This window comes from Bos taurus, chromosome 24, assembly GCF_002263795.3.
Source record: "Bos taurus isolate L1 Dominette 01449 registration number 42190680 breed Hereford chromosome 24, ARS-UCD2.0, whole genome shotgun sequence".
NCBI classification, from domain to species: Eukaryota; Metazoa; Chordata; class Mammalia; order Artiodactyla; family Bovidae; genus Bos; species Bos taurus.
In genome coordinates, this window is record NC_037351.1 from 46560510 (window position 1) to 46583357 (window position 22848).

The 22848-nt window shown below is 38.1% G+C and overlaps 1 protein-coding gene across 11 annotated transcripts in view; it reads right to left on the reverse strand.

Moving 5' to 3' along the window:
• The window catches only part of PIAS2 (protein inhibitor of activated STAT 2), a 120454-nt gene that overhangs the window by 35743 nt on the left and 61863 nt on the right, over positions 1–22848 (reverse strand). For all 11 annotated transcript variants that reach the window (XR_009492743.1, XM_024984535.2, XM_024984534.2 and 8 more), the window contains 6 exons: positions 18989–19039; positions 18776–18866; positions 12156–12290; positions 9439–9544; positions 7993–8066; positions 922–1082 (listed from right to left, as the gene is read on the reverse strand). Coding sequence is in view for 10 of the 11 variants with exons in the window: in XM_024984535.2 (XP_024840303.1) it covers positions 922–1082; positions 7993–8066; positions 9439–9544; positions 12156–12290; positions 18776–18866; positions 18989–19039 (618 nt within the window). In the remaining variant the exon portion in view is untranslated. The remainder of the gene's footprint in view (positions 1–921; positions 1083–7992; positions 8067–9438; positions 9545–12155; positions 12291–18775; positions 18867–18988; positions 19040–22848) is intronic.

Sequence of the window (22848 nt, forward strand, 5' to 3'; positions counted from 1 at the left end):
ACAAAAAAACTAGTGTTTGTTCAAATAAAATCTCTGGAACTCTCTAAAACACACTAATGATAAGCAGTATACCCACAACACAATGTCAAGTATTCAGGAAGCACACCCTAAAATATGAATGGGCAAAAGGGCATGAAATACGTAACTTATCTCAAATGATTCAAAAAGTTTCTGAGAATAGTGAAAATCATCTTTTTCTCTCTATACACAGATATACACGCACAAAAACACATACAAATTAAGAGGGAATGTGATAAAACAATATGGCAGACTGTTAACAACTGACACATTACACGCTACTGTTAACAAATTCTTGTTAAGTTTGAAATTATTTCAAAGCAAGTTAAAAAGTAAAAGTTTACAGAGAGAAAAAGTCCCATCACTCTTTACTGTTTCATTCCTCTTTACAATAATACTCTTTTCAAACTTAAAAAATCGTGCTGCAGAATTATCTTTAAAGATCAAGGTTATTTTTCACTCTATACTGAATGAAAATGATAGTGTATATATACATTACTTCCCAACAATTAGGTTGTATTATTTTTCCTTAATTTCAACATATACAAAATGAGCAATACTGCTTAAGAGTTTGGGCTCCAGAGTCAGAAAAACCTAGAAGTGAATTCCCATTTTAAACTTACCAGCTGCATAACACAACTCTATTTACCCTACCACTTACTTAGTATGTTTTTGCAGAGACTTCATTGCTCTTCTAGTTCTAGATAAGCAAAATGATATCACTAAGTGGATTTTACCCTCCTTCCTATAGGTAATGAAATATGACCATGGAAAGCAAAATGAAAAGGAAACTACTCACCCTCTTGCCCCCAACACCATAATATTGTAAAGACAGAAGGGCCACTAACTACAGTTTAAAAATAAGATTGAGTATAATTAAGTATTATGTTGGGATATACTTACCCATCTAAAATTAGACTTTCATAGGCAGCTTTTTTGTCACACACAGGACAAATCCAGGTGGGTTTCTTCTCATTCATTTGCAGATAAAGGGCAGCATCAAAACACTGTAGGTGTGTACAAGTCACCGCACGGCATGGGATTGTCAGCCTCATTTTCCCTAACTGGACGACAGGGAAGACAATGTGGAAAGTCATTTCAGAAAGGAGAACAAAGCCTCAAAAGTCATAAAAATCTGAAGAAGTCATACAAGACTAACAAAGTCAAAAAGAAATTCAAACCAGAATTTATTTCCATCAAGACTACAATATACTTTATTTGTATTCACTGCTTGAGCTATAATTTTTAAAAGACCATTTCACTTTCTGAAAGAAAGTAAAACTTATAAAATCACAGGTAGAAAAAGATACATATAAAATGAAAACATTTAAAGCTTTATACTTCAATTAAAAATAAATAAATTTTTTAAAACATGAAAACATGTTTCTTTTTCATCTCTTCCCCTACTTAAAGGGAACCACTGCTATCTATCTCTCGCATGTCCTTTCACAGATGGTCTATGCATAATCAAGTGTGTCTTTTAAAAAATATTTTCACAGAAATGGTGGCATGCAATTCACACAATTCTTTACTTATATTTAAACTTTTTCTAATCCTTTATCACTACAGATGATGCTGCAATAGACAGCTACGGGATAAATTCCTAGCAGGAAAAATTTTGAGTCCAAGCGTATCTGTGATTTTTGTCCCAATAACAAACTAACTTTCACAGAAATTACCTATTGATTTACACATACACATGTATTAATGTGCTTGGCTCCCCTCAACCTTATCAATATAGCAGTTCTTGAATCCTTTAACCTCTGCCAATCTGACAGGTGAAAAACACCCCATTATAGTTTTGTAATACACTTCTAAGTGAAGCTGAGCTTTTTATAGCTTCTAAGGGTCATTTGGGTTTCTAAGAACTACTTATTCAAAACGTTCTTGATTTTCTACTTGGTTATTAATCTTTGGTTACCTATATTAATCAGCCTCATATACGTGATATGAACTGCAAATGTATTTTTCACTTAAGAAAGAAAGCTTTTTACTTTCCTATAATCACATATGTTGAAGTGTCAGTATACTGATAAAACCTAGTTCTTTTTTTTTTTCCTCATTAAATTTTTTTAAATGGGTCTCAAATTATGTGACAGATTTTTGGTCAAGTTGTTTTCATTAAAAAGTACTGATTTTAAAAACTAATAACTTAAACTGCCACACACAGAGCATATGGTCCACAAAAACATTCTCCTTTCCTTCTGAAGGTTTTACAATGCATTTTTATCATTAACCAGTCTTTTACTATTAAACTTAAATGGCCAATTGGTAGAGGAATACGAACATCAAGACAGACATAACATCCAGATTAGATCAGACCAAGTTTTGCTGTAAAGCCTTTCAAACTTCCCTGTATATTTCCTTTACAAAAAATTCTCAGTTTCTAATCAGTTCTCTCATTCTGATAGAAAATCTATTTCTCGACTATATGCTAAGCCCCACAAGGAAAAGGTCTATGTCACTGTTCACTACTGTAACCTAAGTGTTACAACATAGTACCAAGGATGCAACAGATGATCAGTATTTGTCAACCAGATGGTAGAAGGAATGCAGAGAGACTGGATAAATGGCAAAGACAAAGAAAAGGAAAAGGAAAGGACTTCTTCATATGTACTATGAAGTCTAGAAGAAACCACAGAAAATTATAACACCGTTAATCCTCCCTGAGGGGGAGGGGGAGGATCTTTAGGATATTCTCCTTTTTTCTTTTTGGTTTACCTGTAGTTTCTTTCCTCTAAAATGAACATTGGGTTATTTTATAATATAAAAAGAAAATAATTTAGCCAACTCATCATTATAGCAGTCCTATATGCCAAGTAGCACAATGAATACCCTCTACCTTTATCTTAGTGACACTACCTTTTAACCTAACAACTACACTACCCAGTTGATCTATATTATCATCCTCACTTTATACATGAGGAAACAGGCACAAAGAAACAAAGTTAACTTGACTAACATTACAAAATCAAGAGTCAATATTTGAACCCAGATGATCTAGCTCAAGAGTCCATACTATCTCTTAAGTGTCTAACTAGGATTCTAAGAGATTTTAGAAGTATAGTGATTCATGCAAATGGATAGAACAATTTAACTACTGGGCTGCCCAATAAGTTCATTAAGGTTTTTCTGTATCATGTTAGGGAATATTTAAGATGGAAAAAGGTGAGAAAAGAATGTGAGGCAATTTTCTATGATATATGCTTTATTTCCCCTTCCTTTAATAACAAATAACCTCTTACGTAATGTAGAAACTTACAGCATGTTACAGACTTTTACATAAATTTCATCTAATTCTCATAATAATTGCATGACTCCAAAAGACTAGTACCTCTATTTCTATTTTTGAAATGACGATGTTGAGGTTACAAGATACTGAAAACAATACACTCACTAAGATACAGCTGGCAGAGCTATAACACAAATTCAAATGTTCTTCACTTTCATGAAGACATTCCTAGTTTTATATCATACATGGTGGTAATTTTTAGTTTTAATTATCTACGTTTTCCTATTTTGCTAAGAGGTTTTGTTCTGTGAGGAAAGGATGCTGACCTACTCAGCACCTAATGGGGTAACTGGAGGATTTTTTTTCTTTTTCAATTATTGTTATAGATTTGAATATTTCAATAGATTTTCTAATAACAACTTACACTTGCATTCCTAAGAGGCATCCCTTCATTATATCATTCGTTTAAAAGAGTACTGGTGTTAGTTCTAGGTCTTCATAGAACTGATCAACTTCAGCTTGTTCAGTACTGGTGTTTGGGGCATAGACTTGGATTACTGTGATACTAAACGGTGTGCCTTGGAAATGAACCAAGATTGTTCTGTTGTTTTTAAGGTTGCACCTTAAAAGAAGTACATTTCGGACTCTTTTGCTGACTACGAGGGCTACTCCATTTCTTCTGAAGGACTCTTGCCAATAGTAGTGGATATAATGGTCATCTGAATTAAAATCACTCATTCCCATTCATTTTAGTTCACTGATTCCTAAGATGTCGATATTTACTCTTGCCATCTCCTGGTTGACCACATCCAATTTACCTTGATTCATGGACCTAACATTCCAGGTTTCTGTGCAAAACTGTTCCTTATAGCACTGGATTTTACATTCGTCACCAGACACACCCGCAACTCAGTGTGGTTTCTGCCCTGGCTCAGCAGTTTCCTTCTTTCTGGTGCTGTTAATAGCTGTCCTCTGCTCTTCCGCAGTAGCATCCTGGAGACCTTCTGACCTTGGCAGGAGCAGGGGCTCATCTTTCAGTGTCCTAACTTTTTGCCCTTTTATACAGTTCATGGGTTCTCACAGCTAGTATACTGGAGTGGTTTGTCCTTCCCTCCTCCAGTGAATCACGTTTTGTCACAACTCTCTACTATGACCCAACCGTCCTGGGTGGCCCTACACAGCATGGCTCATAGCTTCACTGAGTTACAGAAGACCCGTCGCCCCAACAAGGCAGTGATCCAAAAAAAGATGTCCTATTTATCATAGAGGATTGAACTGAAAAAGCAGGAAGTCAAGAGATAACTGGAGTAATATGCAAGTTTGGCCTTGGAATACAAAATGAAGCAGGGCAAAAGCTAAAACAGAATTCTGCCAAGCAAACGCACTGGTCATAGCAAACACCTTTTTCAACAACACAGAGACTCTACACATGGACATCACCAGATAGTCAATATCAAAATCAGATTGATTATATTCTTTGCAGCTGAAGATGGAGAAGCTCTATACAGTCAGCAAAAACAAGACCTGATCTGACTGTGGCTCTGATCATGAGTTCCTTACTGCAAAATTCAAGTTTAAATTGAAGAAAGTAGGGAAAGCCACTAGGCCATTCAGATATGACCCAAATAATAATTAATTATGATTAGACAGTGGACGTGACGAATAGATTCAAGGGATTAGATCTGGTAGACAGAGTGCCTGAAGAAGTATGGACAGAGGTTCATAACTCTGTACAGATGGTGGTGACCAAAACCATCCCCAAGAAAAAGAAATCCAAGAAGGCAAAGTAGTTATACAAGGAGGCTTTTCAAATAGCAGAGGAAAGAAGAGAAGCCAAAGGCAAGGGAGAAAGGGAACAATGTACACCAAACTGAACACAGAGTTCCAGAGAACAGCAAGGAGAGATAAGACTTTCTTCAATGAACAATGCAAAGAAGTAGAGGAAAACAACAGAATGGGAAAGACTAGAGATCTCTTCAAGATCAAGAGAACACTTCATGCAAGGATGGGCACAATAAAGGACAGAAAGGGTAAGGACCTAACAGAGGCAGAAGAGATTAAGAGGAGGTGGCAAGAATACACAGAAGAACTGTACAAAAAAGGTCTTAGTGACAGGAATAACCACAATGGTGTGGTCACTCACCTAGAGCCAGATATCCTGCAGTGTGAAGTCAAGTGGGCCTTAGGAAGCATTACTATGAACTAAGCTAGTGGAGGTGAGGGAATTCCAGCTGAGCTATTTAAAATGCTTAGAAGATTATGCTGTTAAAGTGCTGCACTCAACATGTCAGCATATTTGAAAAACTCAGCAGTGGCCACAGGACTGGAAAAGGTCAGTTTTCATCCCAATCTCAATTCTGTGTAAAATTCAGATCCTGTGTTCAAAAAGTTAATTATACACACTCAATCAGATCCTCTTCAACAACCAGTGCTGAAAACATACCTCCCTTGGGTCCCAAGGACAGAGGTCGTGGACTGCACTCTCACTATCCACATGCATGTCTACTCTAAATCACTTTACACAACAAAACATTTCACATACCATGAAAACAGAACATTTCTCCCACCTCCTTAAGCTATCATTTTCTCTAATTTTTGCCTCATAAACCCAGGGTTTTTTAGGCTTATCCTCCCAACTGCCTATAATCCTTTTTCTCCTCTCCAGTTCCCATCACCATCCTAGTTCCTGTCTTATTTCCGTTCTGCTATAGTGTCTCTGCCTTCAAAACTACTTTCATAATCTAAGTTCCATCATCTATCTGCTAAGTTTGCTCAAAACACCTATGCTTGATTTTCTAATAACATACACCACATCCTACAGCTATCAACGCAAAGTATGTTAGCACTAAGGCAGTCTGAAGAGTACCATTCACAGTTTTCTTAGAAAATGTTATGGAAAAAATCAGGTAGAATGAATACTGAGGAAAAGCTCAAAAGGCAGTCTCAAAAGAGATCTGTTTTCACTTGTAAGCAGAGAAAAGAAAACATTAATGAACTTTAAACAGGATCTTGTTATTTCTTCAAATAAGAAAACTGTTAATTTTCTTAAAACTGTCAGTTTTCTTAAAACTGACACATCTGAAAGGAATCTATTCTTATATAGGAGAAATCCCAACCACTTCAATATGCCACTTCCACTGTTTTGAATGCCCAAGAATTCAACAGTTTGGTTGCTTTAGTTGTTGTCTTGTAGAATAGCATGGTGTTTGAAGAAAAGAGGAAAAACACACACCAACAAAAGGTTCAAAAAAAACTTACAGGATACGGCACTGTGTAACTGTACAACTTCTTAGTTGTAAAGAGAAGTGCTTTCTTCCTGACAACAGTTTGACATAATAAAACATACATGTAACACAAGTTCCACTCCCAGTGGCTGTGCTTAAAATATAGCCAGCAATGAGTATCTGCCAAATACACTAGGGTTAAACCACTAAGAAATTTCTAATATCCAAACTGTTTCTGACTAACAAAATGGAAATTTCACGTGTTTCAATTTGGTATCAATTTTAACGTGAGCAGGAGAAAAAGGTACTGTGAGGACACTCAAATGAACTGATGCCCAGTGACCAGGGAAGACCCCGGATCTAAACACATGCCCTTGAGGGCCTCTGCTGCCACCTCATTAAAGTCCTCCTGCTGACCTTCACCCTGCTCAAAACCACAGGTTCCCAATTTGGAAGCAATCCCAATTTCATGTAATTCTATCCCTTTTCAGTAAAGGTAAGTTCAAGTAAATGATAATACATAAAGCTTTAGAAACAAAGATACCTGCAAATACTGCTTTCCAGAATAACAGAGAAGTAGATTTATAATCAGGATATTTATATTTTTGGCCCCATGTGGCAATATGGTACCTTGTTAAGAAAACTGGAATATGGTCAGAAGACCAAACTCTCTATTCTTCTTCTACTATAACCTAAGTGTGTGACCTGGGTTAGCAACCTTTTTCAGTCTCAGGCTCCTCATCGGCAAAATGGGAACAACTCCATACAGGCTTGCTAGCTAAGACAGTCTAAGAGCACGTAATAGGGGCTCAACAAAGTATCCCTTTCTCTGACACAATTCTCTTTCCATTTAAAAAACTGTACACAATGGTAGCTGGTCACCAAACCCAACCCTCCCCCACCGAACCATATCATAAATTCCTAATCCCAGGACTTGTCGTTCCCAAAAGCAGTGATTTTAATCAAGAAGCCTTCATCCACTATTCCTGATTTCTCCCATCAATTAGCACTGCTGCTGCTGCTGCTAAGTTGCTTCAGTCGTGTCCAACTCTGTGCAACCCCACAGGCGGCAGCCCACCAGGCTCCACCGTCTCTGGGATTCTCCAGGCAAGAACACTGGAGTGGGTTGCCATTGACTTTTCCGATTAATTAGCATTAGGTCCTAATAATTTTGTTGCTATTTTTCAACACAGTTTATATGCTGATAAAAGGAGCCAACTCTCTATGTTCAGTATTAGCTGTGGATTATCTGTAATTAGCAGCGACAGATTACTGTGAACCTAAAGCTCTCTTTCCTCTTCGTTATAATATCCTTTTACGTCTCTTTCTGTTTAGTCACTGCCTGAGAACCCTTGCATTCTTTGATATTATAATGCTTATCTATGAAGATTCCTGAATGGGAAAATGAAAAAAGTTCAAAATTTTATACTGTATCATTCATTCCCATACTTACTTATAGGAAAATTAGTAACTTATAAAAAAGCAAAATGCCTCAGAATGTTTCGCTGCTTTACTTACAGGGCACATCAAGGACACCCGAAGGCTAGTGGTAGCAATCTCACTGTCAGGATCCGCAGTAAGTTTTTCTTTAACTTGAGGGAAAATCAACAATAAACACAATGTTTAAAAAATTGTGACTTATGAACAGAATTATAGAAATATACGCCATCTTATTTAAAATTTCCCAAACACTTCAAATAGATCAAGAAACTACAAAAACAAAATAAAATGTTAAGTATTAATGTACTGAAAATACAGCCATACTTCCAGTATTAGGTTAAAGAATTACAAACTCGAAATGACATGCTTAATCAAATTTTTAAGATTTATTTTTAAAAGTAAAATTGTGGGTAAGGAAGAGTTTTTAAAACAGAGAGCTGTTTCAGGCTTAAGAACAATACAATTAGGGAAGGCAGCTGAACTCTGAGCTTCAATACTTTTCTAAAATACATGCATGACTTTTAATTAGGGATTACATGTAATTTCCAATAATTGTTCTTATACTTTATAAAAAAGGTAAAATATTTTTATACTTTGACTACTGAAAACTACTATGGATGTAGGATTATGTGCCATCTTCTTCACCACATAATACATACAAGTTACTGTTGACAGAAACTAATAAATACATAAACTGCCTTCAGATGCCTAATTCTCAACACCATGACAGGGAGAACCAGACTGCAACTGGAAGAGTGGAACCTTCGTCAGGTAAGAATTGTGGAAGAATTCCCGTGGCTTTCAGCTCTAGACAGGAAGATCAACACTGTGCTGTGTGTGATGAGAAATGGCTTGCGTGTAAGAAACAAAATACCATTTCAACAGCCCTGCTTGGCTCCCTGTCCAACCCACAGATTCTCTCTCCTTTCTGGTTCATTCAGTGATATGGGAGGTAATGGGGGTAAAAATATTCTCTTTCCCAGAAAAAAAAGTCTTGTTCAATTAACATCAGTTACTGAATTATCTACAGCTTGGGTTACACATTTTTTCCTCTATTTATTATTCTACAGCATGAAAGTATCAAAGTACAAAATAAAACATCTCAGAAGATAAATATTATTTCTGATGGATATCAACATTTCTTTTGCAAAAAGACCTTTTAAGTTATAAGTTTTTTAAGTGTATAGCACACTACACACTGGAGGACTTAAAGACCTGCATTCCTATTCCCAACGCAGGCATCAAAACTGCCAACAACCAGACATTTACCAAAATTAACTTCTTATGAAAAGGCAAAATATCAATATCAATTGAGAGTCAAACTTCATCCTCTTGGGAGCAGTTTCTAAGAGAAGGGTTTTTCAATTTATACAGCTCCATTCTTCAAGAGTATTTTTAACTTGTAATTCATTTTTGGTTTTTAGTAATTATTCCCAAATTGTTTCTGTATTGATGTATATGTGAAGCTTTTAAAACTTCCATTTAAAACCATCTCATATGCTCAGTCTTACAAACAATACTTACTTAGTGCTCTGGAATGATCAGGGTTTCTAATACCTTTCATTTTTAATCTCTGTAATAACATGGCTGATGTGAGTTGTCGTACAAGATATACAGACATGGAGTAATTCTACAAAGAAAAATAATCTGTATTAAAGATGAGAGATAATAGTTATTTATATAAAACACTTGTCTAAGAAACTCTGGTTTCTAAAAATAACATGCAAAATAACTTATACAGCAAAGTCAGTGACTGGGAAGGGAACAAAATCAACTCAGTTACTTCAGGGAAGATGAATGCGTCACCCTATGAAAGGTATTTCTCAATCACTCACCACTGTAAAACATCTACGTGAAAAATAAAATGCTCAGATCAGTGGTTTTCAAACCGTGTTTCCAACTTAGCAAAACTGGTACCTCAGGAGCCATCATGGTATAAATGAGAATACACCCTCCTATGAACACTGCTAACTAGAATTTTCTGTTTTTTATGTAATAGGGAAAATACATTCATGAAAAATGAGTTCCACTACAGAAACAAAGTTCAAACACCTGTGGTCTAAATTAATACTTCTAATCCAGAGTTCCACAGTTCTAATTTTGGCAGACACCTGCTACATAACCTTAGGCAAATCATTCACATGAACCCCAAATCAGCTTTTTTTTGGAGAAAAAATTTGACAGTTGCTATTTGCAAACGGACATTTTACTGGGAAGAAGCAACTACTGTAGTATATAAGACACATGAAGAAATAATAAAAACAAAAAATACAAGGTCAGAAAATAATAGCATCCAATTCCATACCCTCTTAGACTTCGCACAAAGGAACTTTCATGAGCTATCTATAAAGCAATGAAGAGATGATATATAATTTTACTTAAATACTTAAAACCCACCTCACCAATTCACTACATGTATTCATTCAATTGATTCTACAATAAACAAAATACTTTTAATAGTTGCCAAATCAGATACTTTAAATATCACTTTTAACATCCTGCTACAGTCCTTTCAAATATCTGAATATCCAAAAGAGTATACAAATTTACTGATTACAACTGCAAGAAAAGAATATTATTTCCATTAAGTGAAAGTCGCTCAGTCATGTCTGACTTTTTGTGACCCCACAGACTGTAGCCTGCCAGGCTCCTCTGTCCATGGAAATATCCAAGTCAAAATACTAGAGTGGGTAGCCTTTCCCTCCTCCAGGGGATCTTCCCAACCAAGGGATCAAACCCAGGCCTCCCACATTGCAGGCAGATTCTTTACCATCTGAGCCACCAGAGAAGCCCAAGAATACTGGAGTGGGTAGTTTATCCCTTCTCCAGAGGATCTTCCTAACCCAAGAATCAAGTCGAGGTCTCCAGAATTGAAATGTAGATTCTTTACCAGCTGAGCTACCAGGGCAGCCATTATAAGGGTTTAAAAAAAAAAAAAAAAAAACTGCTAAGCGTTCAGTATCTGCAATCATTTACTCAAAAACAAAATCTATAAGGTCATAATCATTTCAAAAAGATATACTGCTTTTCTGCTCAAATTTCTCTCAAAAAACTTTATTATCTCACTAAACTTTAAAGCATTAGTACTTGCTCAGTTAACAAGGTCTCTGATATTTGTATATAACACCCATTCTCAAGATTTTACTTATTGTTTATAATAAGCAGGCCCCAGAGAATTAAGCAATTTTGCCAAAATCAAACAATTTGCCAACCTGAGACTAAGCCAAGATTTCCTGAATCTTTATCCAGTGCTACATCACTGTACATTTAAGTTCATGCAAATAAAAAATATTAGGGATCAGTGTCTTATGATAAACAAGTTATAGTAAAAATTCAGAAATGAGAGCTCAAGAGAACAATCATTAGAGGTCCTGGTAATCACAGTTGTACAGTCCAAAGATTAATACAAAAATATTCATTATGTCCAGCTTGGCAATTACCTTGGTGATAAAACCAAATTAATTCTGGCTACAAACATGATTCAACTTCTCCATCCATAAGAAGGAATACTATCGTTTATTTCTATGAAACAGCAACATTAAAGCTGATGATAAGAAATTAATTGCAATCTCTTCCATTTCTATTACTTCAGTTATATAAATAAGCAGTTCTAAAATGGAAATCCCTGTTGTATTAACCAGTATTTCATAATTGACGAAAAGCTTTTTAATACTTAAGAATCTGCAGAAAACCAAGTTCATCAATCTAAAAGTATGGAGGAATTAATACCAATCTAAGTAAATGTTTTCTAGTAAATATAAATCTAAGTAAATATTATGAGATATTCACATTATTTAAGTATCAGCTGTTCATATAAAGGCTGGAGTAAATTATGTCTAATCACAACAGGAGTACATTTAACCATTTCCCCAAAAGCCTAATAAAGTTTTCTTTGTCCCTCTTCATAAATATGTAACAGTAGCCCAAATTCCCACTTTTTAAAAATACCACTTAAAACACACATAAACACAACTGTGATTAACCACTAACTTTAAGAGATACTGTTAGAGCACTTATCTCCTTTGGAAGGAGACACAGAGATGATACTGAAGAAACCTTAGTTTTAACTTTTAAGAATCTCACATCTCTAGCCCGAATTGAAAAATATGGCTTTTGGGGGTTATAAACAGAAAAGTGAACGAGATGGAACTAGTTGGAACTAGTAGCCTAAGAAAAAGCAAAGCGAATCAATACCACCTAGAGGAATCACTTCCATGTTCCCCAGAGAAAAGAATCTTTACCTTTCCAATTTCTGATGCCCAAGAAATGGAAATCTGGTTTGGCACAGCTGAGGATAACCTAACTAAAGACGTGATATTCAAAGGGCGTCCAGGGCGCTTCTGCTCAATTCCATTTTTAGGTGGTGGTGCATAGCCCTGTAACCACAGAAAAGAAAAGCGATTTAAAATTCTGAGCAGAGGTGCAAACGTTTTCTCCAAGACAAGTACAGTATCTTGCCTAATTTCAGTCACACTAAATTCTTTTATTTTATCCTGGAAATCACACAGTCCTCACCCTAAGGTGAGGAAACCCAGAAGAGGAAAATAACCTTTTAAAAATGTTATAAAATATTTTACAAATCCAGAAAAATGTAACAACAAAAATTCCATGTTCCAGTAAAATCAAAGGTGCTGAGATCTTACCATACTGGCTATGATTTTTTTTTTCCTTTCTTTTAAACAATAAAGTTGAATCTCTTTATACTGATTCATTTTAGGAACTTTCATTCATTCAAATACCAGGGGTGACAAAGAGGGAAAACGAACTCTGAAAATTTTTTTTAAAAAGTACAAACTGGGGAATTTCAAAGGAATTATTAAAATCTTGTGAGGGATAAAAATGCTCTCTTGACCTGCATACAGATTTCTCAGGAGAAAGTGGTCTGGTATTCCCATCTCTTTAAGAATTTTCCACAGTTTGTTGTGATCCACACAGTCAAAGGTTTTTGTGTAGTCAACGAAGCAGATGTTTTTCTGGAATTCCCTTGCTTTCTCTATGATCCACCGAACATTGGGTTTGACTGCTAGTTTCTCTGCCTTTAGGGCTTCCCTGGTAGCTTAGACGGTAAAGTGTCTGCCTACAATGCGGGAGACCTGGGTTCGATCCCTGGGTCTGGAAGATCCCCTGGAGAAGGAAATGGCAACCCACTCCAGTACTCTTGCCTGGAGAATCCCATGGGTGGAGGAGCCTAGTGGGCTACAGTCCATGGGGTCGCAAAGAGTCATACACGACTGAGTGACTTCACTTCACTTCCTCTGCCTTTTCTAAACCCAGTTTGTACATCTGGAAATTCTCAGTTCACATACTGCTGAAGTCTAGCTTGAAGGATTTTGAAAATAATTTTTACTAGCATGCAAAGTGAGTACAACCGTCTAGTAGTCTGAGCATTCTTTGTTACTGCCCTTTTTAGGGACTGGAATGAAAACTGATCTTTTTTTGTGACCACTGCTGAGTTTTCCAAATTTGTTGACATACTGAGTGCAGCACTTGAACAGCATCATCTTTTAGCATTTGAAATAGCTCAGCTGAAATTCCCTCACTTCCACTAGCTTTCTTCGAAGTGATGCTTCCTAAGGCCCACTTGACTTCACACTCCAGGATGCCTAGCTCTGGATGAGCGACCACACCAATGTGGTTGTCCAAGTCATTAAGACATTTTTTGTATAGCTCTTCTGTGTATTCTTGCCACCTTTTCTTAATCTCTTCTGTCTCTATTAGGTCCTGACCACTTCTGCCCTTTATTGTGCCCATCACTGTACGAAACATTGCTACTACATTTCTTCTAAGGGATTCTTGCCCACAGTAGTAGACATAATGGTCATGCTCATTCCTGTCCATCTCAGTTCACTGAATCCTGAGATGCTGATGTTCACTCTTGCCATCTCCTGCTTGACCACGTCCGATTTACCTTGATTCACGGACCTAACATTCCAGGTTCTTTGCAATACTGTTCTTCACAGCACTGGGCTTCACTTTCAACACCAAACACATCCACAACTGGGTGTCGTTTCCGCGTCGGCCCAGCTTCTTCATTCTTTCTTGAGCTGTTAGTAACTGTCCTCTGCCCTTTCCCAGTAGCATACTGGACACCTAGACCTGGGAGGGGGACTCATCTTCTGGTGTGGTTATCTTTTGCCTTTTTGTATTGTTCTTGTGGTAAGAATACTGAAGTGTTTTGCCATTCCCTTCTCCCAAAGATCATATTTTGTCAGAACTCTCCACTATGAACCGCCCCTCTTGAGTGGCCCTGACTGCTATGGCTCACAGCTACACTGAGTTACGCAAACCCCTTTGCCATGACAAGGCTATGATCCATGAAGGGGACTCCACACATTTACACCTTTATTTTTGCCTAAGTATTTTTTGAATGTAACTTCTAGACATGTGACTTGACCCATACTTTTATATGCATCTTTAAAAGACCTCAGGAAATAAGAACAGTATCATAACCTAACAATATTAACCATGATTTTAAAAATTGTCTAGTATCTAGTTTACACTGCAATTTCTCAACTGCCTCGACGATGTCTTTTATTACTGAAGCTTTCAAATGTATACAAAACTAGAGAAAAAAGTCTAAACAAACTATCACCCAATTCAATAGGTTACCTGTAAGTAGTCTTTGCCCATTATATAAAGTATTCCAGACACATTATTTTAGGCATACATAGTTTGACATAGAAGATGTGCCTTTACAGTCTGAATCAGAATCCAAACTAGAGCCTCACAGTGTGCTCAGCTGTCTCTGAAGTCTCCTTTATTCTATATTAAAGAATGCTTTTCATCCTCTCTCACCCCCTGCCCCAAAACTCCCACTCTGTTTCTGACGCTGTTGTTCTGTGGGGGACCCCAGGGCTCTTGATCTGAAGAATATTCTCATCTTCTGGATCAGGCGGACTGCTTCCTCACAGTTTGAAGATGTGACACTCCATACTTTGAGACAGTAATGAGTTGCACAGGCTTGACTAGATTCAGGTTTAAATTTTCAGAGACAAAAACTTCACAGAGAATGCTACGTGCTTCCTACTGTGCCATGTCATGAGGCGCAGAATGCCTGTTTGCTCCACTGTCAGTGATGTGAAGGTTGATCAGTTCAGCTTATGTCAGCCTGGTTGTTCCCATCTAGCTTTGACCTAGTGGTTTCAGTTTTCATTGGTCATGGTTACCTAGATCCATTATTTGATTCATGGATTACAAAAAAAAAAAGGTTTTTTAAATCCATTCTTCCCTTTGCTTGTATTAAACCTTTCCATAAACAATTTGACCACATCAACATTTGGTTACTCCAAAATCAATGATTCTATCAATTTTTAGAGCAATGAGTTGATGCAACCTCCAATGGTTTATTTTAGCGTAATTATAAACTCACTTATGTTTGATAATTTTGAGCCTACTTAATCATTATATTTTAGATGCCAATATTATCCCATCTTAGGTCAAGGGAATCTCATCACACTGGAGCATGTGTGTGTGTTTTAACAAAAGAAAATACTGATTGCACTTACGCCAGATTTACTGTGAGGCAGACCATCGGCGTAACTAATATATGCAGGAAAAAATTAGGTATCAGGAAAAGGAAATCCACAAACTCAGAAAGAGTGCATTAAGATAATGGCGCTGGACTGACATGTCTCCCGCTGCAATGAGAGGAAACGCTTAGGAGAGTTTTGCCAGCTGCACTGTAACACACATCCTCTCCATTCTTTTGGAATCTCTACAAGAAATATTCCCCCACGTCAACCCCCACACACCCCCCTAACCTCACAGCTCCACAGGTTTACATCCATTTCTCAAAATATGTCTAAAAGGAAAAATAATTCAGCCTTTCAAAACTCTCCAGGCAAAGAGGGTCTTTTTCTTCCCCTCTCTCCTGCCCTTAAAAACACATAACTTTCTCATCATGTGGTCAGTCTGTACAATGGCAGCATCTGGGTCAAAGATGGCGGTATGGGGACATGCCTGGAGGCAGCTTCACTTGTGTCTGTCCTCACTACACATATCGTTCTACAAGCCCTGCTACGAGCTGCTTACTGTCATCCCTGTTATCAAGAGGCTGGAAAATCAATGGATTAAAGTATCTTTTAAAAGCCATCATCTTAAAAAAAAAATAAAAAAAATAAAAGCCATCATCTTGATCTGGGTAAGAGTAGCATATAAACTGCTTTCATCACTATTTGACCCTGATTATCCAGGGATACCTTGCTATTATCAAGGGAACACCATTTTCTATTCAGTTCACTCTCTGTTCATGAGGTAGAGTATCCAACCATTATGGATCCATGATGACTGCATACTGCAATTAGGTCATACACACAGGGACTTGTTCCAGGACACAAATTCAAATTTATTCAGAGCCCAAATGGGAAATCCCATGACTGTCAAAGCTTATTCCTCCAAAATCTGTTGTGTAATAAATCAGGATCATGGGCAAGAACCATATGTCAAACTTCTCTGTGGCTTGTTGATGCTTCTTACAATTGGAACAAAGTCCCTGAAGATCTCCATGGTGGTAAAGAGCTCAATTCTTCTCCTAAGGTGGCAGTATACTCACATGATTCTCATAAATACGCCAGTCAATGCCCGTATTACATTATCCCAATCAATACCCCAATACTGGGAGATATTACAATATCCCAATCGTGGATCAAGGGGAGGTCTCAGCAGTTCTACATCAGTTCCATGCACATTTATGTCAGCTGTCCCACAGGAATTCACAAGGCTAAAGATGAAGAACCTCTTTGGGAAAGACTGGCATCTGATCTTTGGGACGGCCCTACTAGGGTCAGGCAAGCTCCCCCTTGCCCCTACCACCACTCCATCGCCTTCTCCTTCTGAAATCTGTTTTGACATCCTTTGTCCTATGCTCCATTTCCTCATCTCTCCCACAAGTGCCCCTGGAGCCACTGCAGGACCCTGGCTCCAGAGGTGAGTGTGGAGCTCATCGCACAGTAGTCAGTGTGTTCACCAACAGCCCTAGTGTAAGTACACAAGGGTTAGTTAGTGCTTCTGGAGAGGAACCAGCAGTGACTGAGCAACAGTGTCCCAGAGAACATGCTCAACTACCTGAGTTCTTCTCTCTCACCAGTCCTGAAAGAGTGACAAATTCAGAGCTATCCACAGTGGTGCTGCAGACCTTAAAGATGGAATATTATACCACAGCATGGCGCTGACTGGTCCACTTGGAAAATTCTGTGGAATGTGTGTGTACACATCTGTAAGCATCATATTTTCTGCAGCAACACCAGAGTTTAAGTACAGCCTCACATGTTTCAGAGACACAACTCCCCAAAACTAGCACAATCATTTAATACTGGACAGATCTTCCAGGTGGGTCTATAGACACCAAGAAGATTATCACAGTCAGATATTTCTTTAAGGAGAGTGAGAGAGTAAAACAGCAATAAAAGTTAAAGGTCAAAAGAAATCTTAGCCCCTCCAACACAAAGAGAACTGGATATGAAAAGCCATGGAAATGTGCTATCGTTCCAGAATCCTAGGTTTCCTCTGCCACACATGTGGCCACCCAGTGGCATCCTTCAGTTCCAAGTGAGCTGCTGCTTCTCCTGGTTTAGATCTTTATATGATTCATCCAGATGAAAGACAGCTTCTGAGATCTCCTGTTACTTACAGCCAGAAACCCAAGAGACAAAATGTGCCCCCTAGGTTCTGAACACACACAAGAGCATGTAAGCATGCCTTCCCAACCATACCTACTCAGCCTCTGAAATTTCCCCTTTAATCCCCACAAGATTTCAGCCTTATAGACATCTTTCAGAAAGAGTCAGGCAGTGGTACAGTACTGTTCAAGCACTATAAAATACATGAGAAGGGCTATCTCTCAGGTCTTTAAATCCACAGGCTATATATGACAGAAATGAGATTCCGGACAACCAATAAGTCAGATCTTCGAATACAGGGGTCAGCCTTGGCCACGGGCCTTGTCACTTTGGGGTTCAACTACAACCACTTGGCCCTGGTAGAGCTGAGATTTCTAGACTTTGTTGTCTGGCTTGCTCAGCTGCTCACAGCTGTTGCTCATATACTTATTTCAGAGCCAAATCTTACACTCAGCAGGAATGCTAAACAGCCACCTCATCTCCATGTCAAATGGTCTCTGCTTTGCTGAATATGGCAGCTTACCTTCATGGTAGAATCACTGTTCTCACAGCACTTCTTCAGTTAAGATACATAACCACTCTGAAAAACAGGCCATGCTCTACTACTATTGAGAATACAGCTTTACTGCCACACAGCTGTAGCAAATTAGCAGTTTAGTTCAACCCTCAGTGGAGCCAGATACATACTCCTATTCAACAATTGTTATTTTAAGATTTGACATCTATCAGGTCAGAAACAGGCTATACAGAGAGAAAGAGTGTGTGTCTCTCACTCTCTCTCAACAGGCTGTCAATCAAACACCACTGCATCTGTCTCTCAAGGGTGTGCACCATCAAGGCTCAAGCTTGGAATCCTCAATCACCATGTCCAGTTGTAATGAGCAGCCTCCAACTTTCACCATCCCATCCAAGGTCAAGGCCCAGCTCATTCAGACAGCCAGTACAACATGCTGCCCTCATGTCCTTCCCTACAGGTCCTGCCCTGCTACTATGCCTTTTGATATCATCTTAAGAATCTCTCACAGCTTCCTTACTTCCTGGCACAAGATGCTTCAAGCTCATCTTTTCCATCTCCCCTAGACCTGGAATCTGCCACTTCCCCAAGAAGCCATGAATCTCTCTAATGGAAAACAGTATTTAATGCTGGGACTGTTCATTGGCACTAAGTAGTCACGATTTTTAAGCCTTGTTAGTAATTATAACAAACTCACAAGCAAAAGCCTGGTGAGTAAAAAGCAACTTACAGGCAAAGGAAACAGCTTCCCATTCACTTTTATACAGAGACTATTGGGATAGTTATCTTCTTGAGGACAACTTGTCTCTGCCAGGCAAAGTCTGCATTAAAGAAAAAAAAAACTCTTAAATATTGTACTCAAATTTACACTTTACAAATTCAGGACTATATGCACACAGTTAGCAAGCATAAAATTAAAGTAACACAAAAACTGCAAACTCACCTCAGCTGAACTTGTACTGTATAATCTCTCCTACCACCTGGCAAAAAATCCCTGTTGAAAAGAGAAAAACAAATGGATTAGGAAAATACAACTAGAATTCACAGAAATATGCTCAACAGAAAAAAAGCATTATTGGTATTTTTATTTGTAGTCCTTAAAAAATGAACATTAGCCTAACCAATGGCAGAAGGTTTAATCAAAACAAAACACTGTGGTGACAGTCTGCATATGCTTAACATTTAGTCTTGTCTTTACAGCAACTTTACAGTATTTTCAATTCATGGGAACTTTCACAATACAATTTTTATTTCAACAGACAACAGATTTGGTTAACAGGAAAAGGAGCACATTAGGTTCTAAGACTCTGATGAATTAATTTGCTCACAGTGGTTCTGAAACCTTTGCTGAGTATTCCAGTCACTTGCAAACATGTTTTAAACATAAAGGCCCACTCACCAGGTATCCTTATTGGCTCTGAAGCACAGTCGGAGCATTAACAGTCTTTACAACTACTTAGGGAATTCTAATATAAGATCTAGGATCTATAACTGGTGTCCAGAGTCTCAGAACCTCTATGCCACAGCAACTTCCTAACTATGCACCCAATTAAGGACACAGAATCTCTTAGAATTTCTAGATGAGAACCTAACACGGTCCCATATAAAATATCTCTGACACTGAAACTCCTAAACCCTTGCCAGTCAAAACGGAGTCCACAATGAAGCGGCACTGCAGCTTCTTGGGAGCTTCCTAGTTAGAAATGCAGAGCCTCAGGTCCCACCTCAGACCTACAGAATCAGAAAGAGTCCCAAAGTGATATGTATTCGCTTTACAGTTTAAGAAATATTGCCCTCAGCCACTGTCATAAATCTTGGACTGTGTCAAAGAGAAGATCACGAGAGCTGAGTCCTGTCTGGAGAGTACACGCAGCCCTCCACCTTGCTCCCACAGGGATAGCCTGCATACTGCTTCCAATTCTCTATGTTCGCTGGAAGGCAATAAAGCACAGTAATCACCAGCTTGAGTGCTACAGTCCAAACCAAGGGACCTTGTGCAAATGCCTTCAGCTTTCTGTGCCTCCATCTGTTAAAGATGGGAAATGACTGCATCCACTTCATGACGCTGTGTGACAAACGTGTTAATACATGTGAAGTGCCTGGATATAACAAGTGCTCAACACGTGTGGGCAGCTGGTTGCTATTACTGTTAACTGTCTCTCCTGCCAGTAGTAATCCACATTTCTCAAATGTCTATTCACAATATCCTAGACAGCACCGACCTCTTGTGAGTAACCCGTATCATTCTGCTCATTAAAATCAAACAACACTGCAAAGTCTGGGTGCTGGAGCATCAAAGATAAATAAAACATGATATTTGCTTTCAAAAGTCTCATATGCTAGTAGGTAACAAACACATACAACTAAAATAATACGGTATTATAGTATACTATGTAAAATAAGTATTACAGAAAAGAGGGAAATTCTATTTTGTCTTGAAGTGAACCAAGTGAAGTCGCTCAGTCGTATCCGACTCTTTGTGACCCCATGGACTATAGCCTACCAGGCTCCTCCGTCCATGGAATTCTCCAGCAAGAACACCGGAGTGGGTTGCCATTTCCTTCTCCAGGCAATCTCCCCGACCCAGGGATCGAACCCAGGTCTCCCGCATTGCAGGCAGACGCTTTAACCTCTGAGCCACCAGGGAAGCCTGGTCTTGAAAGTTCAAGACAATTTCCACAATTAGTCTGAACAAATTAGAAAAGCGTTTGGACAGCACTGGTTCTATTTATACTTAAGAGAGACATATTTCCATCAGTAACAGCGGCTTCACTAGAGGGGTGATACTAAACAAAAGGAAAGCATGGCAAATGCTTGTTAGGTTGGGAACACAATTTTTAAGACTAATCTAGAAAGACAGACGGGAGAACATTTACAAAGGTTTGGATAGTTCACTAAGGATTGATGCTTCATTCTACTAAGGAAAATTAATATAAACTGGGAAATACAGTGCGTTATATATCTTCACAAACATGACAAGTAATGACTAAGCATCTTCTGACATCTTCTGCCAGTAACTGCTCAAGGAACTTTCACATGTTGAACTCGTTCATTAGATATAAAGGTGTTTCCTACACGCCACGCACTATATAACAGGCCTTGAGAATATAAAAATGAGAAAGAGATGTTGGTCTCATTAAGTTTGTAAACTCAAGCAGTCAAATAAATGTTTAACAGAAAATAAGTTCATGAGAGTGGTACAGTGAGAGACAAAGGATCCATTTGGGGAAATGTGGAAGGCAACACAGAAGAGGTCAGACGTGAACTGGCCCTTAAAACATGATTCAGGTTTGCCAAGCAGAGCAAGGAGGAAGAGGATACGCAAAGACGGAGAGCTGGGAAAGCCTAGTTGGAGTACAAGCTGCTAGAGAAGAGTGATGGGAGATGAGATGATTTAAAAAAACATGAATGAGTATTTCCTACCGAGGCCACTTCTCCAAAGTTGAGAAACAAAACTAACCTACCACAAACATAAAAAATACAAGTAGCAACTTAGGCCAAATGAGCAGCAGAGGAGCAATTTCTACATGAAGGAGCTAGATAAAACTTCAGAAAAAAACTGCAGAGATAGGCAAATCTACCCAAGAGAGTCTGGAGTAATGATCGTAAGATGATCTAAGAACTTGGGAGAAATTAACTTCTACACAAAGTGAAAAGTTAGAAGTTTTCAGAGTTAGGAAATATAAAGAACAACCAGAGATGAAGAATATAAAAACTGAAATGAAAAATACATTAGAAGGAATCAACAACAGATTAAATGATACAAAAGAATGGATCAGTGACCTGAAAGAGAGTAGTGGAAATCACTGCTGCTGAACAAAGAAAAAAGAATGAGAAGAAATGAGGACAGTTTGAGAGACCTCTAGGACATCAAATGCACTAATAATTCACAGGGGCCCCTAGAAGGAGAAGAGAGAGGGGCCTGGGAACATATCTGAAGACCTAACAGCTGAACATTTTCTTAACATGGAAAAGGAAGCAAAAATAAACAAATGGGACCTCATCAAATGTAAAGGCTTTTGCACAGCAAAGGAAACCAACTACAAAACAAAAAGACAATCCATGGAATCGAAGAAAAGATTTGCAGATAATCTATCAGGTAAGGGATCAACATCCACCTGTTTATATAACATCCTATATAAACAGCTCATACAACATCAAGAAAATAAACAACCCAATTAACAGAACTGAATAGCCATTTTCCCAAAACAGAAATGCAAGTGACCATCAGGCACATGAAAAGATGCTCAACATTGTTAATCATCAGAGAAATGCAAACCAACACTACGATGAGTTATCACCGCACATGGGTCAGAATGGCCACAATCAAAGAGTGCACAAATAACATATGCTAGAGAGGGTATGGAGGAAAAGGAACCTTCCTCCACCGCTGGTGGGAATGCAAACTGGTGCAACCACTATGGAGAACAATATGGAAGTTCCTTAAAAAATTAGAGTCACCACATGATCCAGCAATTCCACCCTCAAGTATATATCCAGAAGAGACAAAAGCTGTAATTCAAAAAAAGACACGCACCCCAATATTCACAGCATCATTTACAACAGTAAGACATGGAAATAAGCTAAGTGTCCATTAACAGATGAAGGGATAAAAAATATGCACATACAACATAAGTCACAAATAAGAATAAAATAATGCCATTTACAGCAACACTGGGTGGACCAAGTAAAGAAACATTTACTTCTAAGTGAAGTAAATTAGAAAAAGACAAATATTATGTATCACTTATATGTGGAATCTAAAAAGTGATATAAACGAACCTGTTTAAAAAACAGAAAACA